The sequence below is a fragment of the Protopterus annectens genome, chromosome 16.part0 (genome assembly GCF_019279795.1).
Source record: "Protopterus annectens isolate FY-2018-M chromosome 16.part0, PAN1.0, whole genome shotgun sequence".
NCBI classification, from domain to species: Eukaryota; Metazoa; Chordata; order Ceratodontiformes; family Protopteridae; genus Protopterus; species Protopterus annectens.
The window spans coordinates 426,987,329-427,009,605 of NC_056750.1; the positions used below are offsets into that span (position 1 = coordinate 426,987,329).

Below are 22,277 nucleotides of genomic sequence, written 5' to 3' on the forward strand. Positions count from 1 at the left end.
AAATGCTATGAGTTGGTACAACTGGAATTCCCAGAACCACCTCCTATTTCCCCCCGTGCTGGCAGCATTGGAGGGTGTGTTTGCAATGTGGTTTTCCAACAGCCAGTCTGCTGCACCCAAAAAGCAGTTACAATGTGCAAAGTTTCTCAGTCTTCCAAATTTTTATACAATTATCCCAGACCTAACCCAGTAACTACAGCTTGTTGATTTGAATTTTAGCCCTTCTGACAATGATGGTAAAACAGTTGATATGTTTGACGAAAAAGGGTAAGCTTCTGCACATGTATAGTTTAGAATTTTGAATTGTCAGACTCTTATGTTAAAGTTTATTTTGACTAATTGTGAAAGTATGATGAATGTTTTGTATCTGCTCCAGTGAGGAAACATCTGCTTTGTGTAATTTTATTTTCTTCAGTTTCTCCGGTCACTATCCATTGTTTATAGTGTGTATAGGACTCTGTAGATAGTACATCCGTGGCATTTACTGTTGCTGCTGGTACAGTATTAAGGAGGTTTGTTTGGCTGCCTTCTTAACCTCCCAGATGTAAAAATGAGATGTTAAGTTCCCCTTTGGATGGAAGTTTAATTTTTGGACCTTTTTCTGCAGAGATCGTCAAAAATGTGATGAGATAGATAGGCTAATAGAGGGAATCTCAAATTTTATAACAGATTTTTTTGTTCCATCATCCCATTTTTTTTTCCTCCATTGTCCAATGACAAAAAAACCCCAAAATGAACAGCCCCCCCCCCCCCTCCAAGAACAAAGTATGTCAAATAAGGCAAAATGACTATGTATGGGACCTTGTCCCTCTTCCCACCCTGGTACTTATTTATCCATTCCTGAAAGTCAGACTCTCCATTTCTCACTTTCGCAACAGACTGTTTCAGACAAATGAGTTCTGAGGTTGAATTAGCCAAGGTTACAGAGAAATTCCCTCCATTTCGGGAAATCATTCCACATGCACTAAATCAAACTACTTTCTTCCTGTCCTACAGCAGGTGCTATCTCAGGGTAATAGAAACAGTTCCTCCTCCTTAGCTGAGAAAAAGTTTTCCTTCAGAAATAATTTTGGTGGCAAATAAAAAAAAAAAAAAAAAAAAAACCTTGAGACCAGCTCTCACGACCTTTCTTTCTTAAACTCGTAAATGAGAGTAACCAAGTTCAAAATACATTCACTTCACAAACTTATACCATTTTTTCCCCTCTGATTTTTCAGTAACCTCAGGTTTAAAAGATGCTTACTATTTATTACTCAAGGTTTTGTGCATCTAGATCACATTATCTGTTCTGCACCTTACCCTTTGGGCTATCTACTGCTCCAAAGGTGCCCACAACTTGTTTCACTCCTTTCATAGCTCATTGCAGGCTATGGGGTATCCACTTTTCCCCCATATTTAGATCACTTGAATTCGAGATGATATGTGTATGCCAGGATTCCAAGAGAACATTAAAAATACTTTTTTGACTCTGTTTCATAGGACTGACTTTCTGGGGTGTCTGCAAGACACCTCAGTGCAGAGAGCTTTTTTTCCACAGGAAACATAGATGTATATTTACATCTGTTTCATTGATTCTGCACTTAAACTTTGATCACTGTGAGGGAATACCTCGGGATTCTTTGCCTCATTGTATCTTTGATTCTCATGAGACGGAAAGAATTGTAGTTGAAGCCTGTTCGGTCCCAGTACCAGTACCCTTTATCTTTCACATTCCAGTTTTGAGATTTGAGAGATGAAAATTATTTGATGGCGACATCAAATATCCCTGATTCCAGGTCCCCCCTTCTCCCCTACCTGCTTCAAAGCAGTCAGTCACCATAGTTGCATTGGACCTTGCTTGGGGAACAGTGTCAAGGGGGATAAAAGTGCAAGGTATCTGGGATGACAAAGACATACACAAGCACATAAATATAACAGAAGAGCTCACATTTAGCAAGGCAGTCAACTGTCTAAATCACCTCTGGTCTCCAGGACCACTTCAAGTTAATACAGGCAGTGCCACAGTGATTTGCTACATAAATGAGCAAGAAGGAACCAGATCTTACCCTTATGCAGACTAGCCATATTAGCATAGGGTATAGTTTTACAGCAAAGCATCATTCTACAGGCATCCTATATTTCTGTCGGAGCAAAACTTTATGGCAGGCAGAGGCAGACTGGCACTAATGGAAAGCAGGTCAGGGGTCTTCCAAGATTTGATCCTTCTGTGGGCGGTTTCCTCAAGTAGACATTTTTTCCTCCTTTCTGAACAATCAACTGGCACAGTTTTGTTCCAGGACTCCATGCAAGAAGGCCAGAAGACAAATGCCTATTCTCCTTGGACAAGAATGTTCCTGTATGCTTTTCCATCATTTCTGCTGATAGCCAGGGTACTTCTGAAGATTCCCCCAAGCTCAATGTGGGGACTCCTTTCTGACCCAGGCAATAGGGCTCGGGTCCTCCCTTCTCCTGGATTGGCCAGGGTTAATAACAGCAAGCTTCCTCATGGATCTACTCACACAAAAACAGGAGTGTTTGATACATCCCGACCCCAAACAACTTCAGCTGACTGCCTGGATAATAGGGCTTTAATACCTTCCAGACACCTATTTACTGAGGTTGTGCAGCAGGTACTAATTGGGGCAAGAAAACCTGCTACTAGAAAATCATATATAAGCAAATGCAAAAGGTTTTCTAGTTGGTGCCAACAACATATCCAGCACCCATTCAAGGCTAGTGTTTTTCTGATTTTAAAATATTTGTGTGAATTACTTTCCTATGGAATTTTGTAGTAATCTATCAAAGTTCATTTTTGGTGACTTTTGTCGAACTTCCAAGATAGCTGCACATTGAGTTACAGCTTAACTGTCTTTCTCCCAGTGTGAAAACAGAAACTCAACAGAGAAGGCCAATAGACGTTTGTGTTTATTGGTAAATTTCATTAACTGACTAGTAAGTGTACTGCCTAGATGCTAGGAAAAAAGAAATTCAGAGCACCTAAAAAAATCAGCTACAAAAAAATGAGGAAGAAACACTGATTGGAGAAAGTTCTGCATCTGTTCAGCAAAAAGAAATGCAACATGACTTCCAGTAACCTACAGGAAAGATATAAGACAACTGCACCACAGACCTGGTTAAAATAAAACACTGATGGGAGTATGTGACATCCCTTCTCTGGGTCTGGGCCAGTAATCAAGTCTCAATCCTCAATACTGACACCACTGAGTGCAGTTCGCTTGGAACATAAATAGATACACACAGTATTTTCAGATGCAGCTCTCTGCACCAAGCACAATTAAGAACACACAGGCAACACACTCCTGTTCTGGGGTAGGTTTCCCTCTCTCATCTGGCACCAAATAAGACCCCACACTGCCCACAGCTGTAGAGTTGAGTTCTCAGCCTAGTGTTCCAAGTCAAGTTGTCCACCACCCTGTCTGTGAAACCAGTGTTTTTTTTCCCTGCTCCAAGTAGCTGACACACACACACACACACACACACACACACACACACAATCTGAGATTTGATTTTCACACACACACACACACACACACACACACACACACCTGGGAAAGGCCTGCACATATTTGCCAGCTAATGCCCCCTCTGCTCCGACTTTAAGGTAGATATTGCCACCAGAACACTCCAAAGCCAGCGACTCTAAGGCTTTTGCAAGGGCACCCAATTGTACTGAGTAAATTTAATACCAATACAAATGGTAGTGTTTGACCAGTGCAGCAAGGCTTTCAGGAGCAGCCACAGTGTCACCAAATAAATATAAGTACTCTCAAAGGTTAAAATATTCTCTAAAAGACCAGTGCAAATGAAAAGTTTAAGTATATTTAATAAATAATAAGCTAACATGAAAATACGAATTATTTATTTACAATAAACAGAGTTTCAATCACAGGAAATATTAAAAATAACACAGATGGTAAGATTCACACAGATACAAAAAACAATACTTTACTAATCTTACTATATTTTTCCGGACTGACTAAAGTATTACTGTTTCCTAGTTCACTTACTAGAGCAAGGCAAGATGACATGAGTGAGTGGTCCTTCTTTGACAAGCAGACTGTACTGAGACTGTTTTATCTCGTATTAAAACATAATTTCAGTGCTGGATTACAGAATGACATCACATACATCTGGTCACCTGATTTCTAGTTCCCATTCTGCCCCCTTTACTGGACACTGAGCCAGAATCTTGCACATGTGTGTTACTACACACACACACACACACCTACCTTTACTAAGATGTGTTATAACATTTGGAAGCTATAAAACCATTTCAAAAACTTCCACCCTTCCAGGGTAGCAATTAGTTCACCTCTAAGGACAATACAGTAAGATTCCTAGTCCTGGTTTTCACATATTTTGTCTCTGGCTGCAGTCAGAACTGTAAGATACAATCTTTATGGCCTAAACCAGATAATTTAAATTCAGACAATTTTACAAAGTTAGCTGGATTGAAATTAACATCTTCCAGTGTCCTCTGTTACAATATATTCATTTCAACAGTTACAGTACAGTCTAACATTGCAGGTGTATCTATTTTTTGTCCGGTGGGACCCACTGTTGGTACATTTTTAAAACGAGCAGCTTTTACAAATACATTTTTCAACACAAGCATCTGTACAAATCAGCTTGATACACAAATGATGTGTAATTCTTTGCAAAACTCCAGCTAGCTATACTGGCATATGTCACACATGCACTACTCTACTTCTTCTGGCATAACTGGCAATACCTCACATCATCACAGAGTATATCGACGCAAACAACAAAGCCTGGAAAAGATGGAAGAAGCTTTTAACAGATATTCAGATGAGGTGATAAAGCTGCAAAAATCAGAACTTGAAGTGAAGAAAAGGCTGGTTGAATATGACACTGCTCAGGAAAAGAGATTTAAAAAAAATAATAGAATTTGAGGACAGAGCATTCTGGGAAAACCTGAGATTTTCAGGTAAACCAAAGAAGCTGGAAGTAATAGACTGCATTCATTTTATGAAAGCACAAATAAGCAACTGGACTTGTATTCCACAGCAGGAGTTGTTAGTTGAAAGGGCACATTGTGTGTACACTCCAAACGTAGCTATAAGAAAGCAACCTAGACCTTTAATAGTAAAGATGCAATCCTACCAGCAGAAGGAGTTGATTCTGACAAAACTGTGGCAGAAGGACAAAATAATTAAAAGTGGGAGACAGCATAGTGTTTGTGAAAAATGATTACTCATATACCAGGCAAAAGAAGAGTAAATTCATTCTACTATTTATGGAATGTTGAGACACAAATGTGAGATTCAAACTGCTGTACCCAACTGTCTTGAAGGTATTCTTCCCGGGAAGGACAAAATAATTTTTTGATGGACATGCTAAGGAGGAAATATAAAAGTTTTGTCCATTAAAAAGTGAACTGTGAAACAAAAATATTCTGCTTCTTGTTCTTCTGGTAATAAAGACCACAGAGAGACTACATGTGAAACCTCTTCCACTGTTTCAATGGAAAATGTTGGAGAGAAGGAAAGGAGCATGAGAGTTGACTAGGAGAATCAAAAGTACATTGGAAATGAAGCAGAGAGAGGATTTGGGAGATGGGGATGAACAGTAATAATACCAGTAGCTTAATATGGGATTATAGTGCAGTAATTATATTTGTGAAATATGACAGAACAAGAACATTTGTAAATATTGGACTTTTTCAGAATTTGTTGGGGACTCTAAAGTATATGCCCCACTTCATGTCGTTATTATTTAGAAAAATGCTTTGCAGAGGGAAAGAGAGGGGAGAAAGTTAACTGTAAAGAAAACTTTTTTTCTTATTAGTATTTTTGTGATGTATGTTTTTTCTCTGCATGCTTTAAAGTAAAGTTTTCTCAGTTATTTTAAGTGTATTGGGGATTGTAAGTAGGTGCTGCTATTTTTTTTCCTTTCTTACTCCCTTCTCTTTCTGTCTCTTCTTGTTCACTTTTAAGAAATGTAAGTTCTGCAATGTTTTAAAAAAAACTGGTTAAAAGGGCATGACAAAAGAAAAAAAGTGTGTGTTTTCTCATTCTTGTATGAGGGAATGACTGGATTGAGGACCTTAGAGTGAGGTAGTATTAAGTTTTAAGAGAAACCAAGTAAATGAAAAAGAATATTGAATATTATCAGCCTTTTTTCTAGCAAATGAATGCATGCTTAGTAGCAATTCTGTATCTGGCCCTCATGTATCCATGGAAACAATCTGATAAAGAGAAATTGACTGTCCGGTTCTCATGTCTCCATGGAGACAATCTAATAATGAGAAATTGGCTGTTTGGTTCTCATGTCTCCATGGAGGTAATCTGATAGAGACATTGGTTACAGTGCGGTGGACAGTGATTGGCTGGGAGAAAAAAAAAGAAAAGAGAAACTGGCTAGGAGATAATGTTCTCTGAAAACATTCAGGGGTTTTCCCAGTTGGGTGAGCTATAAAGATAAAAATAAAATGGTTAGAACTTAGTAGCAGCATATGCTGCAGCATGCATCCTTAACATGGATAACCTTTGTTTTAGATGAACTCAAGTTTGTGTGTGTGGCTGCCAGTTTGGAACATTTGTTCCTGTTAGGAAGGCAAAACTTCAATTTTGAAGACATACACAGTTTTCTGTGTTAGTATTACATTAATAGGTTTTAGGGGGGTATATATATATATATATATATATATATATATATCTTTTTTTTTGAGGATTTCAATCAAACAAAAAGTTTTGTAAAATGTAACATAGGCTGAAGTGGATATGACAAGAAATAACTATATAAAAGTTCAACCTGCCAGACAGTGTATGCATATAACACAGAAGCTCGAACTAGACATTTAACAAAAAATGTGTTATAGATAAAAGGTGGGAATAATTTTTTAATACATTGATGCTTTCTGTAATGTCTTTAAATATCACAGGTCTCACAGATAAACATTAAAAGAAAGAATAGGAGACACATTTGGAAAGAACTGAATCTGATTATTTGATAAAGAAAGTTTTTCAGCATAGTTATTCAGCGGAATATCTAGGACAAAGTAAAAGAGTTTTTATCTTAATTGAAATAGGAGGCTCTAATAGTGATTGAAGAGGATAAACAAGATAATGGCAGATTTGTAGTGCTAAGAGGCTACTGGCAAGGGAGGAGGATTACACTAGCATGTCTTTATATTCCACCTAAAACTGCTGTAATGCATCTTAATAAAATTCTGGGAGAAATAATCAGTTTTTGGCAAGGAATATTACTTAGATGGGGACCAGAATTTGATTTGCAGCATTGAAGATTTGTCAGGCGGTGTAACAAAGGAGGGTAGATTTTTGAAGAAATTTATGAAAATATTTGGCATGGAAGATGTGAATTCAGTAGTACCAGGCTGTCTTCCAGATATCATTAGAGATAACCTCCCTGTGTGTACCTCCTTAGACACAACATTAGCCCACCCAGGCAACCATGTATCCAGCTAATCCAAAACAAAAAGAAATTCAGTGCCCAAACATTCCTTTCCCTGCTACAACAATGTAACTGGGCACCCCCTGAAAAAGCCTTCCCCTAGATGCTGCCTTACAGTACTTTAACACCACCTTTCTTGACATCCTAAATAGCTTAGCCCCCTGGAGATTTGCTCTACTAAAAAATTAGTACTCACCATGGCTCAAAAATTACACCAAAATTCTATTTAAACAAAGGGACACAGCCTGGTTACATTGGAAAAGAAACATAAAACAAGAAAACCTATAGCTCTACAAGCAACTTGCAAACAAATCCAAGTCCCAAATAAATTCTGACAAAATACAGTTGCCCAGCAGCTTAACCATAACAATCATAAAACATTTTGGTTGACAGTAAAAAAAAAAAAAAAATCAAAAAACTGTTTAAAAAATTCTCACACCCCCACCACCCTAGCAGCAGACAACCTTCCTTCAGAATTTCTAAAGATATCAGCAGATCCCATTGCCTTCCCAGTCGCAATACTGATTAATTGCTCTATCCTTGAAAATTACATTCCACTAAACTGGAAAACATATAATTTCTTTGCACAAAGGGGGCAACAACACTGAACTATTCAATTATAGACCCATTGCCATTGTAACATCCTTTTCCAAAATATTAGAAAAATGTATTCACAGACAACTCTTAAACCACCTACTAACCAACAACCTCTTATTTCACACGCAGCATGGGTTTCACCCAGATCACAGCACCACAACTGCACTCCTTAGCCTCACTGACGCTGTAAACCAACAAAGAAACCAAGTTAAATTTGTCTCATCGGTCTTTCTTGACCTCCCTAAGGCCTTTAATACAGTTTCCCACCAGAAACTGCTCACTGAGCTTGCTAAACTTACTCAGCCATTCTTCCCTATTATGCTTCCGCAGCTACCTTACCGGCTGACAGCAAGCAGTCAAATGGCAACAGGAACACTCTACCCTATTTCCATTCAACATAGGAGTTCCCCAAGGCTGCATACTAGGTCCCCTACTCTCTTCCATCTTCACTAACCAACTACACAAATCTACCCCACTTGCCTCAGTTATGCAAAATACAGATGATGCAACCATCATCTGTACTGCATCTTCTCTAAAATAATTAGAAGTCACTACTCAGCAGTCCTCCTGAAGTAGAAACCTGGCTAGATGAAGCTAAACTTGTACTGAATCCATCCAAGACCAAACTGATGCTCTTTCACCCTACCAAAGCACCCAGTACCCCAACAACATTTCAGATATACTCCGCCAACACCACTGTATCAGCCATCTCCCAAACAAAATTACTAGGTGTTGTATCAAAAATAACTCTAACTTCGACCTACACCTAGCTGAAAGCATTAAGAAGACTCTTATTAAACTAGGCTTCCTGTATCGAATCAAACCTTTTTTTTTACTAATCACACCCAAGACATAGCTAGAACTCATCTCCTGTCCACATTACTCAATGCTTCTCCCATCTTCACCAACCTAAGCAAAACAGACCTAACAAAACTTGACTCCTGTTACAATAAAATAGCAAAATTTGCCAACAGTTCCCACCATTGCTCTGACCTACATCAACTAACATGGCTAGAACTTCCCCATCATTTAACCTACACTCAGCTAGTCTTTGCCCATACATCAACCTGAAAGAACCCCTGCCCCACGACAGATACTTGTTTCTTATTCCACCACTCGACTACTTCGATCTTCTCATAAAACTCTTCTAAATGTCTCTAAAAGCAACAACAAAGCTGGCAACTCCTTCTTTTCTAACTATATCTCCAAGATCTGAAATACTATTCCAAAACATCCTGTAGACACTGCCAACCCACTTCACTTTGAGGTTTTTTTTGGAAGTTTTTAAACAATTGGAGCTGCTCCTGCCCCGGCTAATTCCCCCAAATTCCATACTCTTATCTCTTTAGTTTTGCCTGCAAATCACCTTTTCTACTGCCACTTCTCCCTAACTGCATATATCTGTTCCCTGTTTACCTCTCATCCTATTTCGTCGTACTCCTTGTTCACCTTGCTCCACCTTTAACCTAACCTGCTTAACTACCTACTTGGTCTCCGTAGATATCGATCAAGACCTGACATTATACCCTAGTTAGTTCTCTCACATATGTATGTACAACTGCTTCCTTGATCACAATCACGTGTACATACTCCAAAAAATTGTACATGTAATAATTATGTATACTGCTACTTTTGCTTGTATGACTTTAAATCTTGTTGTAGTATTGGAATTTTGTTTATAACATTTAAACTTTGTAAGTGTCCAACAGAGTTTTTCTCCCCGGGCTTGCACCCAGTTGGATCATCGTGGTAAAAAAAATGTAAAATAGAATAAAAATAGGAGTTAGGAGGGAATCTACATATTATTCCCCAAGATATAAAAACTGGGTTAGGCTAGACAGAATTTAATATTTCACAGGGAACATGTGCATTTAATTGAAGGTCTTGATATGTACCCAATAACTGTTTCAGATCATGTGCCAATAATAAAGTAAAAACACAGGGTAACAAAATAAAAATGAGACACTGGCACTTTCCCACCTTATGTTTTGAAAAGAGATGAATTTTCAAAATGGGTAGTGGGGATTATTCAATAGCTATTTGAGAGGATAGAAATTACTTCTGAAAATGTAGCTAGGAAGTGGGATAAAATTAAGCTGGAGTTTAAAAATAGGGTGGAAATAAAAGAAAGGGGAGCTATGGTTAAGAAGTAACAAGAATTATTTAGAGGGACTGAGAAATTAAGTTTTTAGTTGTTAAAATATTGCAGAATGGGGGGAATCTCACAAAGCAACTGCAGACTGCAAGGCAGAAAATAAGGGATTACCTCAATAATATACATGAATTTAGAAAGATTGCTGTTAAGTGGCTGTTTTTTTTTTTTGATGACATTAGAGCACAAAGACGCACAACAACCCAAGCAACAGAAAGTAGAAAGGACTGCTACCAAGCTTAGAGAGCCTATAACAAGGAAGGTAACAAGATCCTGTAGAGGTATTAGAAATATTTTGGAAATTCTATGAAAGTCTGTATAAAGCAGAGAAATATGGAAATCAAGAAAAGATACTAATAGAAATGTTTATAGAAGAATTAAATATGCCAAGGTTAGAGGTAGATGGGACTCGATTACTGATGGATAGGAGGAGATGAGATAAAAATTGTGATATATAGTCAATCTACAGGCAAGTCCCCAGGAATAGATGGTATTCCTGTGTAAGTTTGGAAGCTAGGAGGGAAAAATTGATAAAGATCCGGAACGCTCTAATAATATTTTAAGAGGAGACGTACCAACATCCTGAAAGAAAGCAGTGCGAGCTGTAATATCTAAAGAGAGGATAACGATCAATCAGATCCAGCTTCATACAGACCCATTTCAATAGTAAACCTTAACTGTAAAGTGTTGGACAAGAAATGATTATAAAGTGTTCATATCTACAATGGCTAAAAGAATGGCAAAAGTAATGCCTAAACTGATAGATATTCATTGGTGTGTGTTTTTTTTTAGGGAAGCAGAATGTAAGAAAATACCATTGTTGTAGGTGAGGCTTTGATGCAGAGAAAGCATTTGACAGAGTAAGCTGAGACTTTATGAGCAGGGCAATGGAAGCATTTGCATTTCCTGAAAAAAATTCTAAGTTTGATTAGGAGGATATTTAAGTGATCAGAGGTAAAAATTAACATTAAGAACCAGGCAGGGGTGTCCTCCTTTACCTTTGCTATTTGCGTTATATTTAGAACAGTTGGCAAAGACAGTAAGGGAATCGGAAATTCAAGGATATAATTGGTATGGTAGTCAAGAAAAACTCTATTTGCAGATGATATTTTATACTTGACAAAACCAGAAAGCGACATTACAGTGTTGTGGAATATTTTGAGACAGCTTCACATCTTTTCGGGATACAAAATGAATGAAGCTAAAACAAAGGCAATAGCAGTATTTGTGGGAGTATGGAGTAAAAAATGATTCTGGTGTGGCAGCTAAGGATATGTGGGAAGAGACTAAACAAAAGTTAATACAAAAACTGTGAAAAAGGAAGCTTTGTTATATGGATATGGATAGCAGGGTGCAACCAGTTAAATTGTTTTTAGTCCTATTAGTCTTGTACACAGGTCAGGCATATTTTTATCAACCAGAGGAGAAGTTGTGGATAGCAACTAATAAAGAGCTGAAGGACTTTATCTGGGAGGTGAAGATGGCAAGAGTCAAGTGGGATAAGTTTATTCTTCCAGTAGAACAGGGAAACCTGGGACTACCCAATTTGAAGGAGTATTTCAGAGCTGCTCAGTTAAGTCTCCTATACATAGCACAAACAGAAAACTATAATTCAAAGTGGAAAGGGATGGTGATGAAACAGGGGGGGGGGAGCTCACGAAACAGAGAGACAAGGATTTTGGCTGCAGTTCTTCAAGGAGAGTAACAGTAATCCTACAGAATATTATGTCTTTAAAGTAGCAGAAAGTATCCTATGAACTAAGCCAACACAGGAATGGATGAAGGAGAGTCTGCCAATAGGGATGACTGCAATTAGGGATATAGACAATAGGGAGAGGGGACTGGAATTATTGGAGAAAACTGTCAAAGGAACCAAGGTACTGGGAGCAAATAACTACAAATGGGACGATACCAAGAATTTATTTGGACTGCAGGTTAGAGATTGCCTTCCCTATCAAGGCTTGATATCAGAGTATAGACAAAGAGCAGAAATGGCGGTGTCCTAAGTGAAAGACCAGCACTGGTAGAGTTTTTAAGTAGAATCTAGAACAGAACCTGCCATTAAAAAAGGGAATAATTAGTATAGTGAGTAAAATATTGCATGATAACTAAGAATCAATCAGAGGAGGCTAGAAAGGGTTGGTAAGAGAGACTGGGTAAGCAATTCAAAAAGAAACAATGGGGAGTATACATGTATGTCTCCCAAATATACAACAGAATATATAAGATTTATCAGTTTTGCTTGTAAATGTTTACATAGATATTTTTATATCCCGTGTAGACTCCAGAGATTTTTTCTTCAGGTAGACAGCAAATGTTGGAGGTATGACAGGGAAGGAGGTAATTGGGAACGTATTTTCTGGAAGTGCGATGAGTTGGCGGACTTCAAGCATTCCCTCCGTGATGCACTGTTAGAAGTGCTGGGTGAGCAGATAGGTGTGATGAGAGAGATGATTTTTCTTTGCTATGATACAGAATTGGAATTCCCTAGACATGGTAAGGTCTTGCTGTGTCTAATTATATTGGCTGCCAAAAAAGCAATTGCTAGAAAATGGAACTCAGAATCTAAACCTACTATACTTGAAGTAATGAATATAGTAACAGAGATGAAACAAACGGAATTGAGATTTTTAGGAAAAAAATGGGAATTGTGGGAAGAGTACATGCAGGGGCGAAATGAGGTTTAAAAGAAGGCAGGACATAAATGAGCTATGTAATGTTTGACTGAAAATGATCGGGTAGATTTTAAGTGATGTATAATATTTGCAACTGGGAGTGTAAGTATGGTTTGTGATGTAAAATACTTGCAACTAAGATTGTCTGTGTGGCTTGTTTTCATTTATATAAATGTATGATTGCCTATGTCATAAGTGATTGTTAAATATGTTTCTTTAAAAAAAGGGGGCAGGAAATTAATACTTTATATAACGTTGCTTAGGTTATATGATAGCAATGTATGTGAAGTAAAATGTTTGTAAATGCAAACTTGTTAATACAGTTTGATTACTTTTATATAAATGTAAATTTGCCTATGTCACAAGTGATAATTCAATAAATGTGTTTAAAAAAGATTAATTTGTTGGCCATTTCAGCAAGTCTGCCCATGGATCACCATCTTTCAAGGCATATTTTTGTCAAAATGTTTTTGAAAAGGGTGTTGCATAAGAGACCTTCAGGAATGCAGATAGCTTTTCCTTGGAATCTTAATTTTGTGTTAGCGAAGCTAACACTTGCTCCATTGGGGCTGTCTCATCTGGCTGACTTGAGGTTCTGAACATAGAAAACATTTTTACTGATTGCTCTGACCTATGCAAGAAAAGTATCCGAGTTGCAAGCTCTTATGATAGATCAACCTTATCCATTTTCTGCAGCGACAGGGTTTCCTTGAGAATTAATCCTTCTTTCATGCTTAAAGTGGTATCTGAATTTTCTTTAAACCAAATTGTCCAGCTCCCTGAGTTCTCTGAACCCAAACATGAGGCACAGAGAGTGTACTTCTTACCTTAAATGGTTTGTTGGGTGCAGCACTGTTACTAAAAGGCCTGGGGGTAAGTTGATGAATAGATCAGCATCATAAACCCTAAACAGTAATCTATAAGACAGTATGGTGTTGCAGGCCAGTGTACAACCATGGACTAACTTTTTATATTGAGTGACCATGTATTGACTTGGAGATGTCATTGGGGGTGGGACACATGGGTGATGGCATTGGGTGGGGCAAATGGATGAAGGCTGGGAGGGGTGGTTTAGCATAGATGACGGGGAGTGGAAGTAGTGTGGATCTTTAGAAAAAAAATGACTACAACCTCTTACAGATATTTTTTTTTTACTAGATGCCTCTTTAGCTTATCTTGGGGTCCAGTGCAGTGTGAAAATTTGAAGTTGAGAAACCACCTCACAGTTTAGTAGGTCTTGCCCTGATCATAGTTATGCCTGGTGTCAGCAGATAACAGACTGATGGAAAAAATGTACTCTGGATCATACATTACAGGTATTACAGTAGTATTTGTTGTAAGAATCTTTCTCAGTGATCATCTCTTAAAGTGAGTACTGCATACTTTGACTTTGTTTCTTGGAAGTTCTCTTTTTTTTACTTTGTGGTCTGTTCACCACTCCTGATCTTACAATCATGAAAACTATTTTTTTTTCATTTTTAATTTGTTGAGTCTAGGGTGACAGCTGAATCGCAAGTCCTGAAGGCCTTTTACACATTAGGGATTGTATTTTTTGATAATTTTCATTAGAATCTCTCCCCATACTGAGAACATGTAGGGACCAAGAATGTTGAAGGTTGCATGTCCCGGAAGTGATAAGTTGTAGAAGGCTGGTTGCCTCTTTTTCTCTGGATTACTTACTTAGTGCCCCATTGGATCCCTCCAGGGAGTAAGGGCACCATTGATGAGCTCCACACCTTTTCTCAGAAAAGGTGAGCCACCCATTGGTCACTCACTCCTTTTACCTTGGCTGGTCCATCAATGATAAGGCTCCTAATTGAACCCAAAAAGCAGATGACCAACTTCAATTCCATTAGGGCAGCTTATTGCCTTTTATTTTTGCACTGAGGTGTTAAATGTTTGTTTATTCAGTCAGTCAGCTGTCTTTACTGGCTTAATTCATTATAGGTTCATAGAGGTGCCAGAGCCTGAGTGGGCACAAACACAGTGACATGGTTAACATTTCTGCTCCACCGTGCGTAGTTCTCCAGTTCATTTCTCAGTTAAGATGCTTTTTGTGCAAAGGCTGCATAACCTTTGTGTGTGTGTATTTTTTTTACCTGGCAAACTAGTTTTCTCCAAAAGACATGCAGTTGGTGAATTAGCGGTCTTCCAAGTTGTGCAGATGGGCATGCAGCATATGATTGTGTTTATCTGTGCGTTTCCTATGATAGTCTGGCATACTTTTGAGGATTTGTTTCTCATGTCTTCTACTTGCTGAACACTGCAACTAATGTAAGCTGTCCTGTGATGCTGAATAACATTAAGTGGGTAATTAAAGACCATTTTAAATGCGAGTGGCATTTTTCTTCCTTTCCACATAGAGAAAATGTTTGTGTAGCATTTTACTATGCTGCTTATTGTCAGAACTGTATTATGGAATCTTATAATGCAATAACAATTTGCTCCAACATCTTTAAAAGTAACTTGGATAAGACAAAAAATAATTTTTTTTTCTCCCTGCAGTTGTCCATCTGCTGCCACTGGTTCCTGTTCTCATAATCTGTGTGTTGCCATGCACTCCTGACACCCACAGACTTAATCTGACCTATGCTATGTATCTTTGAGGAGATTGGTGTGTATAGTGCAGTGTCATATTTCTGCCAGGAGTTCATTTATGCACTGCTTCCCCTTTCCCTGCATGTTCATCTGTTTACATTTGATGAACAGGCTGTGCTGATGTATTGTTCTACCTCGGCAACTCTATCAATATTCTCCAGAATTTTTTACCTAGGGCAAAGCCTTCCTCAGTATCCCCTGCCAAGAGTCCGATACTGGGGAACATCCAGGAGAACACCCTCCTCCCCAAGGATGGGTATGTCCATCCTTCCTTACCAGTGCCTCAGATGCCCAAGTCACTAATCGAACCTAGATCACCTGGACATATAAAAACAGTTTTAAGCCTTTAGGGTTTAAAAAAAATCCACTTGTGGCAGAACTGTAGAATTTTTGGAAAACTGTGTTCTTAGTGAAACTGATTCAAGGACATTTGAAATATGTTTCTGACTTGGTTTACTATCAAAATAAGGAATTGCACGTCTTCATACAGTGTTACATTGGATGCTTATTTTCAGCATCTTGTAATATTGAACTGAAAGTTGTCAAATTTGTATTAGTGAATGAGAGCTTACATTCGCTAATATGAAGTCAACTTTCTGAATGGAGATTGAGGTACAGTGCGGCTCGGGAAATTTATCCGTTTCCTCACTGTAGTGAGTTTTTGGAGTTGGTATATATAATGTGCAGGGGTTGTGAGGGATGCAGGGACTTTACCCCGTGTAAAAACTAAAAGGAAACATGGGCGTTTGAAACTGGAAGTTAGGGAGTTTGAATGTCGCTCGCCATGTTTATCACCTTCAAAATTTGTTATGTACGAACTTCTTAAAATCAACACATGTATTCGATCTTTTAATAAAAAAAATTCTTCAGTTCCTGATTATGATAGTAAACTGTCTGACTTATTACGTTTGCATATTTTAAAATAACTAGATACTGATGTTTTCTTTAAGTATCCTGTGCTATAGAATTTAAAGAAATTTATTGTCTGCGTTAAAGTAGTAGTACAAAGCACATTTATCTTCTGTTTGCAGGACAAATAGTTTAATTCATTTTAGACATATGGGGGGCACTATCTCATTTGTATTTCTCCTAGATGCTGAAATTTCATTTGAGGAACACTGTTACCATCCCAGTAATGTCACTTGAGAAGATACTTTTGCATCTGGAGCAAATAAACTGTCTCATCATTGAGACTGTAATGAATTTTTGAATCATTCTTTATCTGCTATAATAAACTGAGTGTCCACATTATTCCTTTGCCATGCTTTTATAAATATTATCTGAAGTTATTACTATAGGTTTTGCTTATCTTCCATTCTGAAAAGCATGACAGTTAAAGGAGTATTGCAGCCTTCACTTAAGTTAATTTCAAAATGTAACAGGAAGTAATTAATACCTGTTTGGCAGTTTTAATAGTGCTAGAGTTTTGAACAGATTTCATAAAAAGTCTTTGTGGTGCTGGTGGCCAATGCCACGGTAAGCTTGATACCAAAGTCACAACACTTTGCCTTGACAAAATGTACACAAAGTAGTTATATTGATTTGCCCTGTCACTCTTACTGAAAAGTTTTGAAACAGTTTCTGGGACGAATGTGGATCCCTGGAGACTGCTTTTTATAACCTAAAACAATTGCCACACTCTCCTTTAAGTAGATGGAGGGGCCGTGTTATTTTTTTTTAAATTCATTTACTCTGATCAGACGAGTGTGTTCTGTTTTTCTCTCCTTTTTTCATTTAAGATTTCTGGTGTAGTTATATATTTGTACACATTTAAATCATTTACTAACTAGGTCTAATGCATTAAATATATACCTGGAGGTTAAGATGCGTATTTAAACTTAAAGCAGGCATTGAGGACATCCTGTCTTCATCACAGTGCTTGCTGAAGCTGCATCTGCTAACTACCTGAAGAGAATAAATATAAAGTAACAATTGTAGCCACCAGCTCTGCACATAATGACTGTTAAGTGCATTGTAAAAAAAAAAAAAAAAAAAAACACACTGATTGTACTGCTGGTTTACACACATGCTTGAGTTAGATCTAATGCTAGGTTATAAAATCTTCTAACAAAATACCTGGAAGTAGCCTTTTTCTGACTCTACTCTTTTTTTTTTCTTGTTATTCAGAGGCTCCTGACCTGAAACAAGAGGAACGACTGCAAGAACTAGAAAGCTGCTCAGGGCTGGGTAGTACATCTGATGACACTGATGTAAGGGAGGTCAGTTCTAGACCAAGCACTCCAGGCCTGAGTGTTGTGTCAGGTAGGTTTTGATTTCAGAACTTTTTTTTTTTTTTTTTTATAAGATCTAAATGATGCGTAATTGGTGCAGTGAATTAAATGATGATGAAATGCATCTTTAACAGGTTTGGAGATGTAACATATATGCAGTGTATTTGAACAAAATCGAATGAAAAATTAGTAATTTTTTATACTTAAATATCTTGTTTGGGGAGGAAACTCTGCAATATTAGGTCATAGTATTTGGGATTAACCAAGATGACTGCATACTGATCAGCAGCTTAACTTTAGCCACTGAAACTGATTTTGGGCAAAATTTCGGTTATTGTAAGTGCACTGTCTAGATGCCAACAAAGAAGAAATTTGGATAACCTGAAAGAAAGTCATCCAAAAAAGGTGAGGAGAAAACGCGGTCTGGGAAGCATTCTGCAGCTGTTCAGCAAAAAGCAGGTTAGGGGTCGGATTGGATTCAAGAGCAGACTTCCAGTAATTTAGTGGGAAAAAAATAAATCAAATGTACTCAGAGGTGATTAAAATAAATGAAGCATCGATGAAAGAATATATCTGTTCAAGTAACAAAAGTCTTTAAAAATAGAAGAAGCTTTAACTAGGTGTTAAACTAATAAAACTGCACAACTGAGAGGTTGAAATGAAGAAAATTGCTGGCTGAGAATGAGGCTTCTCAAGAGTACACAGGAAAACCTGAAATTTTCTCCTGTACCAGAGAAACTGGAAGGAACAGACTGTACTAATTTTATGAAATCATAAATAAGCAACTGAACCGGTGTTCCATAGCAGGATTTGTTAATTGAAAGGGCTCACAGAGTATGTGCTCCAATTTTGGCCATAAAAAAGCAGCAAAGACCTATATTAGTAAAGATGCAGTTGTAACCAGCAGAAAAAATTGATCCTGACTAAAGTGTGACAGAAGGGCAAAGTATAAAAAAAATTGGAGACAGCAGAGTATTTGTGGGAAATGATTGCTTCTCTTCTCAGTGGTGTACAGTGAATAAATGTATTCCAGCATTCAGGGAATGCTGAGAGGCACATGTGCGATTCAAGCTTCTATATCCAGTTGTCTTCAGAACAATCTAAGAAGGAAATATGAAGTTTTTTTCTGACAAAAAGCAAGCCAGCAAGCAGAAAGGAACTCTGTCATTCTTCTGGCATCAGAGTTCATAAAGAGACTTTGCTAGTGAATCGATGTTCGTCGTGTTTCACTGTTGCAGTCATTACATTTGGGTAATCCTGCTAGCAGGTTGCCCTCAGCCGGCCTGAATTCCAAAGTCTTGGGTCCTGCGTTGGCTGCTGTCGCCCCTTTCCTGACGTCAGGTCGTCAGGGGTATAAAAGAAGCAGCCGACGCCATTTTCCTGAGTCTTTCTTGCCATGCGGTGCCCGAAGCAGAAGCAGTTCGCAAGTGCTGGTCGGCCGGCTCCTGAGATTTTCATGTTTGAATTTCAGGTCCGAAGTCTTCAATAAAGCTAAGTACCCCATTGGGGAAACTTTTTCTTGCTCCAGACCGATGTCAGAAAAAGTTAATAATTGTATTTCTTGTGGAAACCAAATACCTCATAAGGATTTTCATTCTTACTGTATTCCTTGCCTAGGCCCTGATCACAACGTTACTGGTTGTCGGTTTTGTTAGATTTAACCAACGCACTATTAAACGTCGGTATGATTTTGTTTAAACTTTTTTGGACACCGGTTTAATTATCCTGAAATGTCGTCGGATAGCCATCCGACTACCGGAGTTTACAAAAAACGCAAAGAAAAGGATGGACAAAAACAACCGAGGCCTAAATCCGACGACGAAGCTTCTTTTCCAGTTCTCAGTGAGGTGCTTTCGCAGCCCCTGACGCCCGCTACTTTAGAGTCGCAGGCCGCTACCGACTCCCACGTGGAGTCGGCCATGCCACTGGATACTCAAGGTACTGGAGCCTCGGATGCTAATCCCTCAGATGGGTCCGGAGCCACTGAGCAGGTACCGGCTTCTGAGGGTGTATTCAGACCTAAACATCTTTACATTCAAACGATTTCAACATCTGGCGTTTGTGAAAAGACTTCTAACATGCCTAGGGTACACAGTCAACAAAAAGAAATCAAAACTAGTACCCTCACAAGAGATAATATTCCTGGGTGCAAGCTTGAATACAACTGCCCAGATGGCTTATCTCACGCCAAACAAACAAAGGCAACTGACTACCTATTTCAAAATGTTGGCAACAATGGCCCAGTTATCTGCAAGAAAAATTCTGCAGGCTTTGGGCTTCATGGCATCCTGCATCCTACTAATTCCATATGCAAGACTGCATATGAGGAAACTTCAGTGGTACCTAAAAAGTGTTTGGACTCAACATTGCCACAGCCTGGAAACCGTCATTACTCTCATTCCCTGCCTGCAACAGGAGTTTCGATGGTGGGCAAAGGCTTGTCACCAGAACAAGGGACAGCCATTCACATTACCTCCAGCCAGGCAGACACTAACAACAAATGCATCAGACTATGCCTGGGGAGCCCACATGGCAGGAAGATGCATTCAGGGCACATGGTCCTCAAACGAAATGCATCTACATATCAATCAAAAGGAGATGTTAGCTGTTCAAAATGCCCTGACAGCCTTCAAGGACCTACTTCATCCAGGACAACTACTGATGAAGACAGACAACACCACGGTCATGTGGTATATAAACAAGCAGAGGGGCACACATTCTTACCCCCTTTGCATACTAGCCATGACCTTGTGGGACACAGCTTTGACTTACCAAGTACATCTGCAGGTACAATTCCTGCCAGGAAAGGAAAATACTCTGGCAGACGAACTAAGCAGAAACCTCATGGATCCCCACGAGTGGAAGCTGAATCCACAAGTCTTCAGCATGATAACAAGGAAATGAGGATGCCCAGACATAGATCTATTTGCCTCCCTTCTCAATTACCAACTAAAAAGATTCTGCACAAGGACTTATCACAGAGAAGCATGGAAAGTGGACACCCCGTCTTTCAGCTGGAAAAATCTATCAGTATATGCTTTTCCTCCACTGCCGCTCCTCCCCAAGGTGCTCCTAAAGGTCAGACAGGAGAAGCCAAAGATGATACTGATTGCATCAGACTGGCCACGCCAGTACTGGTATCCACTACTAAGAAACTTATCTCTGTACCCAGCTTGGACCTTACCTCAAATACCTCGACTACTGTCCCAGCAAAACAATCAGATCATGCACAGCCACCTCAGGACATTAAACTTGGCAGCATGGCGGATAATGTAGTCATACAAACAACACCTCTCAGTAAAGCTGTGATGGATGTCATTCTGGAAGCCAGAAGGCCTAGTACTAGAAAGTCTTATGCTGGAAAATGGAAGAGATTCTGTGCCTGGAACCAGGCACAAGGAACTGATACAGCGGTACCAAATGTTCCTTAGATTTTGCAATGCTTAACTGAGATGCTGGACAAAGGCCTATCTTTTTCATCAATTAAAATTCATGCCTCTGCCATTTCGGCTCATTACAATGCAGAGCCACCACTTTTTTCTCACCCTTTATTAAGGCAGTACCTCAGAGGAGCCAAAAATGTAAGGCCCCCAAGGAGACTACCAGTACCTGTATGGGACCTCAACTACGTCCTGGAAAAGCTCATCTTGCCTCCTTTTGAGCCAGCTGCTACTGCTGATATGAAGTTTCATCTTGGAAAACAGCTCTGCTCTTAGCAATTACTTATGCAAGATGAGTTTGAGCTACAGGCGCTCATGGCTGTGGAACCTTTCATCATTTTTCATCCAGACAGGGTCTCCCTGAGGGCAACCCAACATTTATGCCTAAAGTAGTGTCCAGTGTGGCTCTTAACCAAGCCATCCATCTGCCAACCTTTTACCCAAATCCACAGCACAAGGAGGAGAGAATTCTGCATTCTTTGGACGTATACAGATAACTTAGATTCTACTTGGACAGAACCAAAGCTTTCAGGAAGACAGAACAATTACTAGTGGCATATGCTGCAGGATCACAAGGAAAGCCTATCTGAAAGCATACCATTTCTAAGTGGTTAGACCACTGCATTCGTTTCTGCTACTTACACCATGGCAGACTAGTGCCTAAGGGCATTAGGCCTCATTCCACCAGAGCTGCAGTCTCCTCAGCAGCCTTTCTCAGGGGAGTACCAACCAGAAACATTTTAGAGGCGGCTACTTGGAGTTCAGTGCAGACCTTTACAAACCATTATCATCTGCCACTCTACTCTAAATCCAGGGCAGGCTTTGCCACTGCAATTCTGCTGGGCCTCATAGCCACTCTCACTGCTGTCTAGATCCAGCCTCCCAACCATAGCTTTGGGACTCTACCCAAATATAATGACTGCAACAGTGAAACACTAAGAACATAGTACAGTTGTGTGCACTTGCCATAAATGTAGATGTTCGAGTGTATTCACTGTTGCAGTCCAGGTTACCCACCCGCCTTCCCCCTTTTTTCTTTTGGATCTTATGTTTCCTTCTCTGATTTATACTACCTATGTGGTGTATTTGCTTTTAGATGAAGGTAAAATTTATATTGGTGTATTTCTGAATATATATATAAACTTTGCCT

At 39.0% G+C, this 22,277-nt stretch overlaps 1 protein-coding gene across 2 annotated transcripts in view; it reads left to right on the forward strand.

Moving 5' to 3' along the window:
* Positions 1 to 22,277, forward strand: part of GAPVD1 (GTPase activating protein and VPS9 domains 1) — a 3,238,556-nt gene that overhangs the window by 1,833,220 nt on the left and 1,383,059 nt on the right. For both annotated transcript variants that reach the window (XM_044058337.1, XM_044058338.1), the window contains one exon: positions 17,584 to 17,718. In XM_044058337.1, coding sequence (XP_043914272.1) covers positions 17,584 to 17,718 — 135 coding nt within the window. The remainder of the gene's footprint in view (positions 1 to 17,583; positions 17,719 to 22,277) is intronic.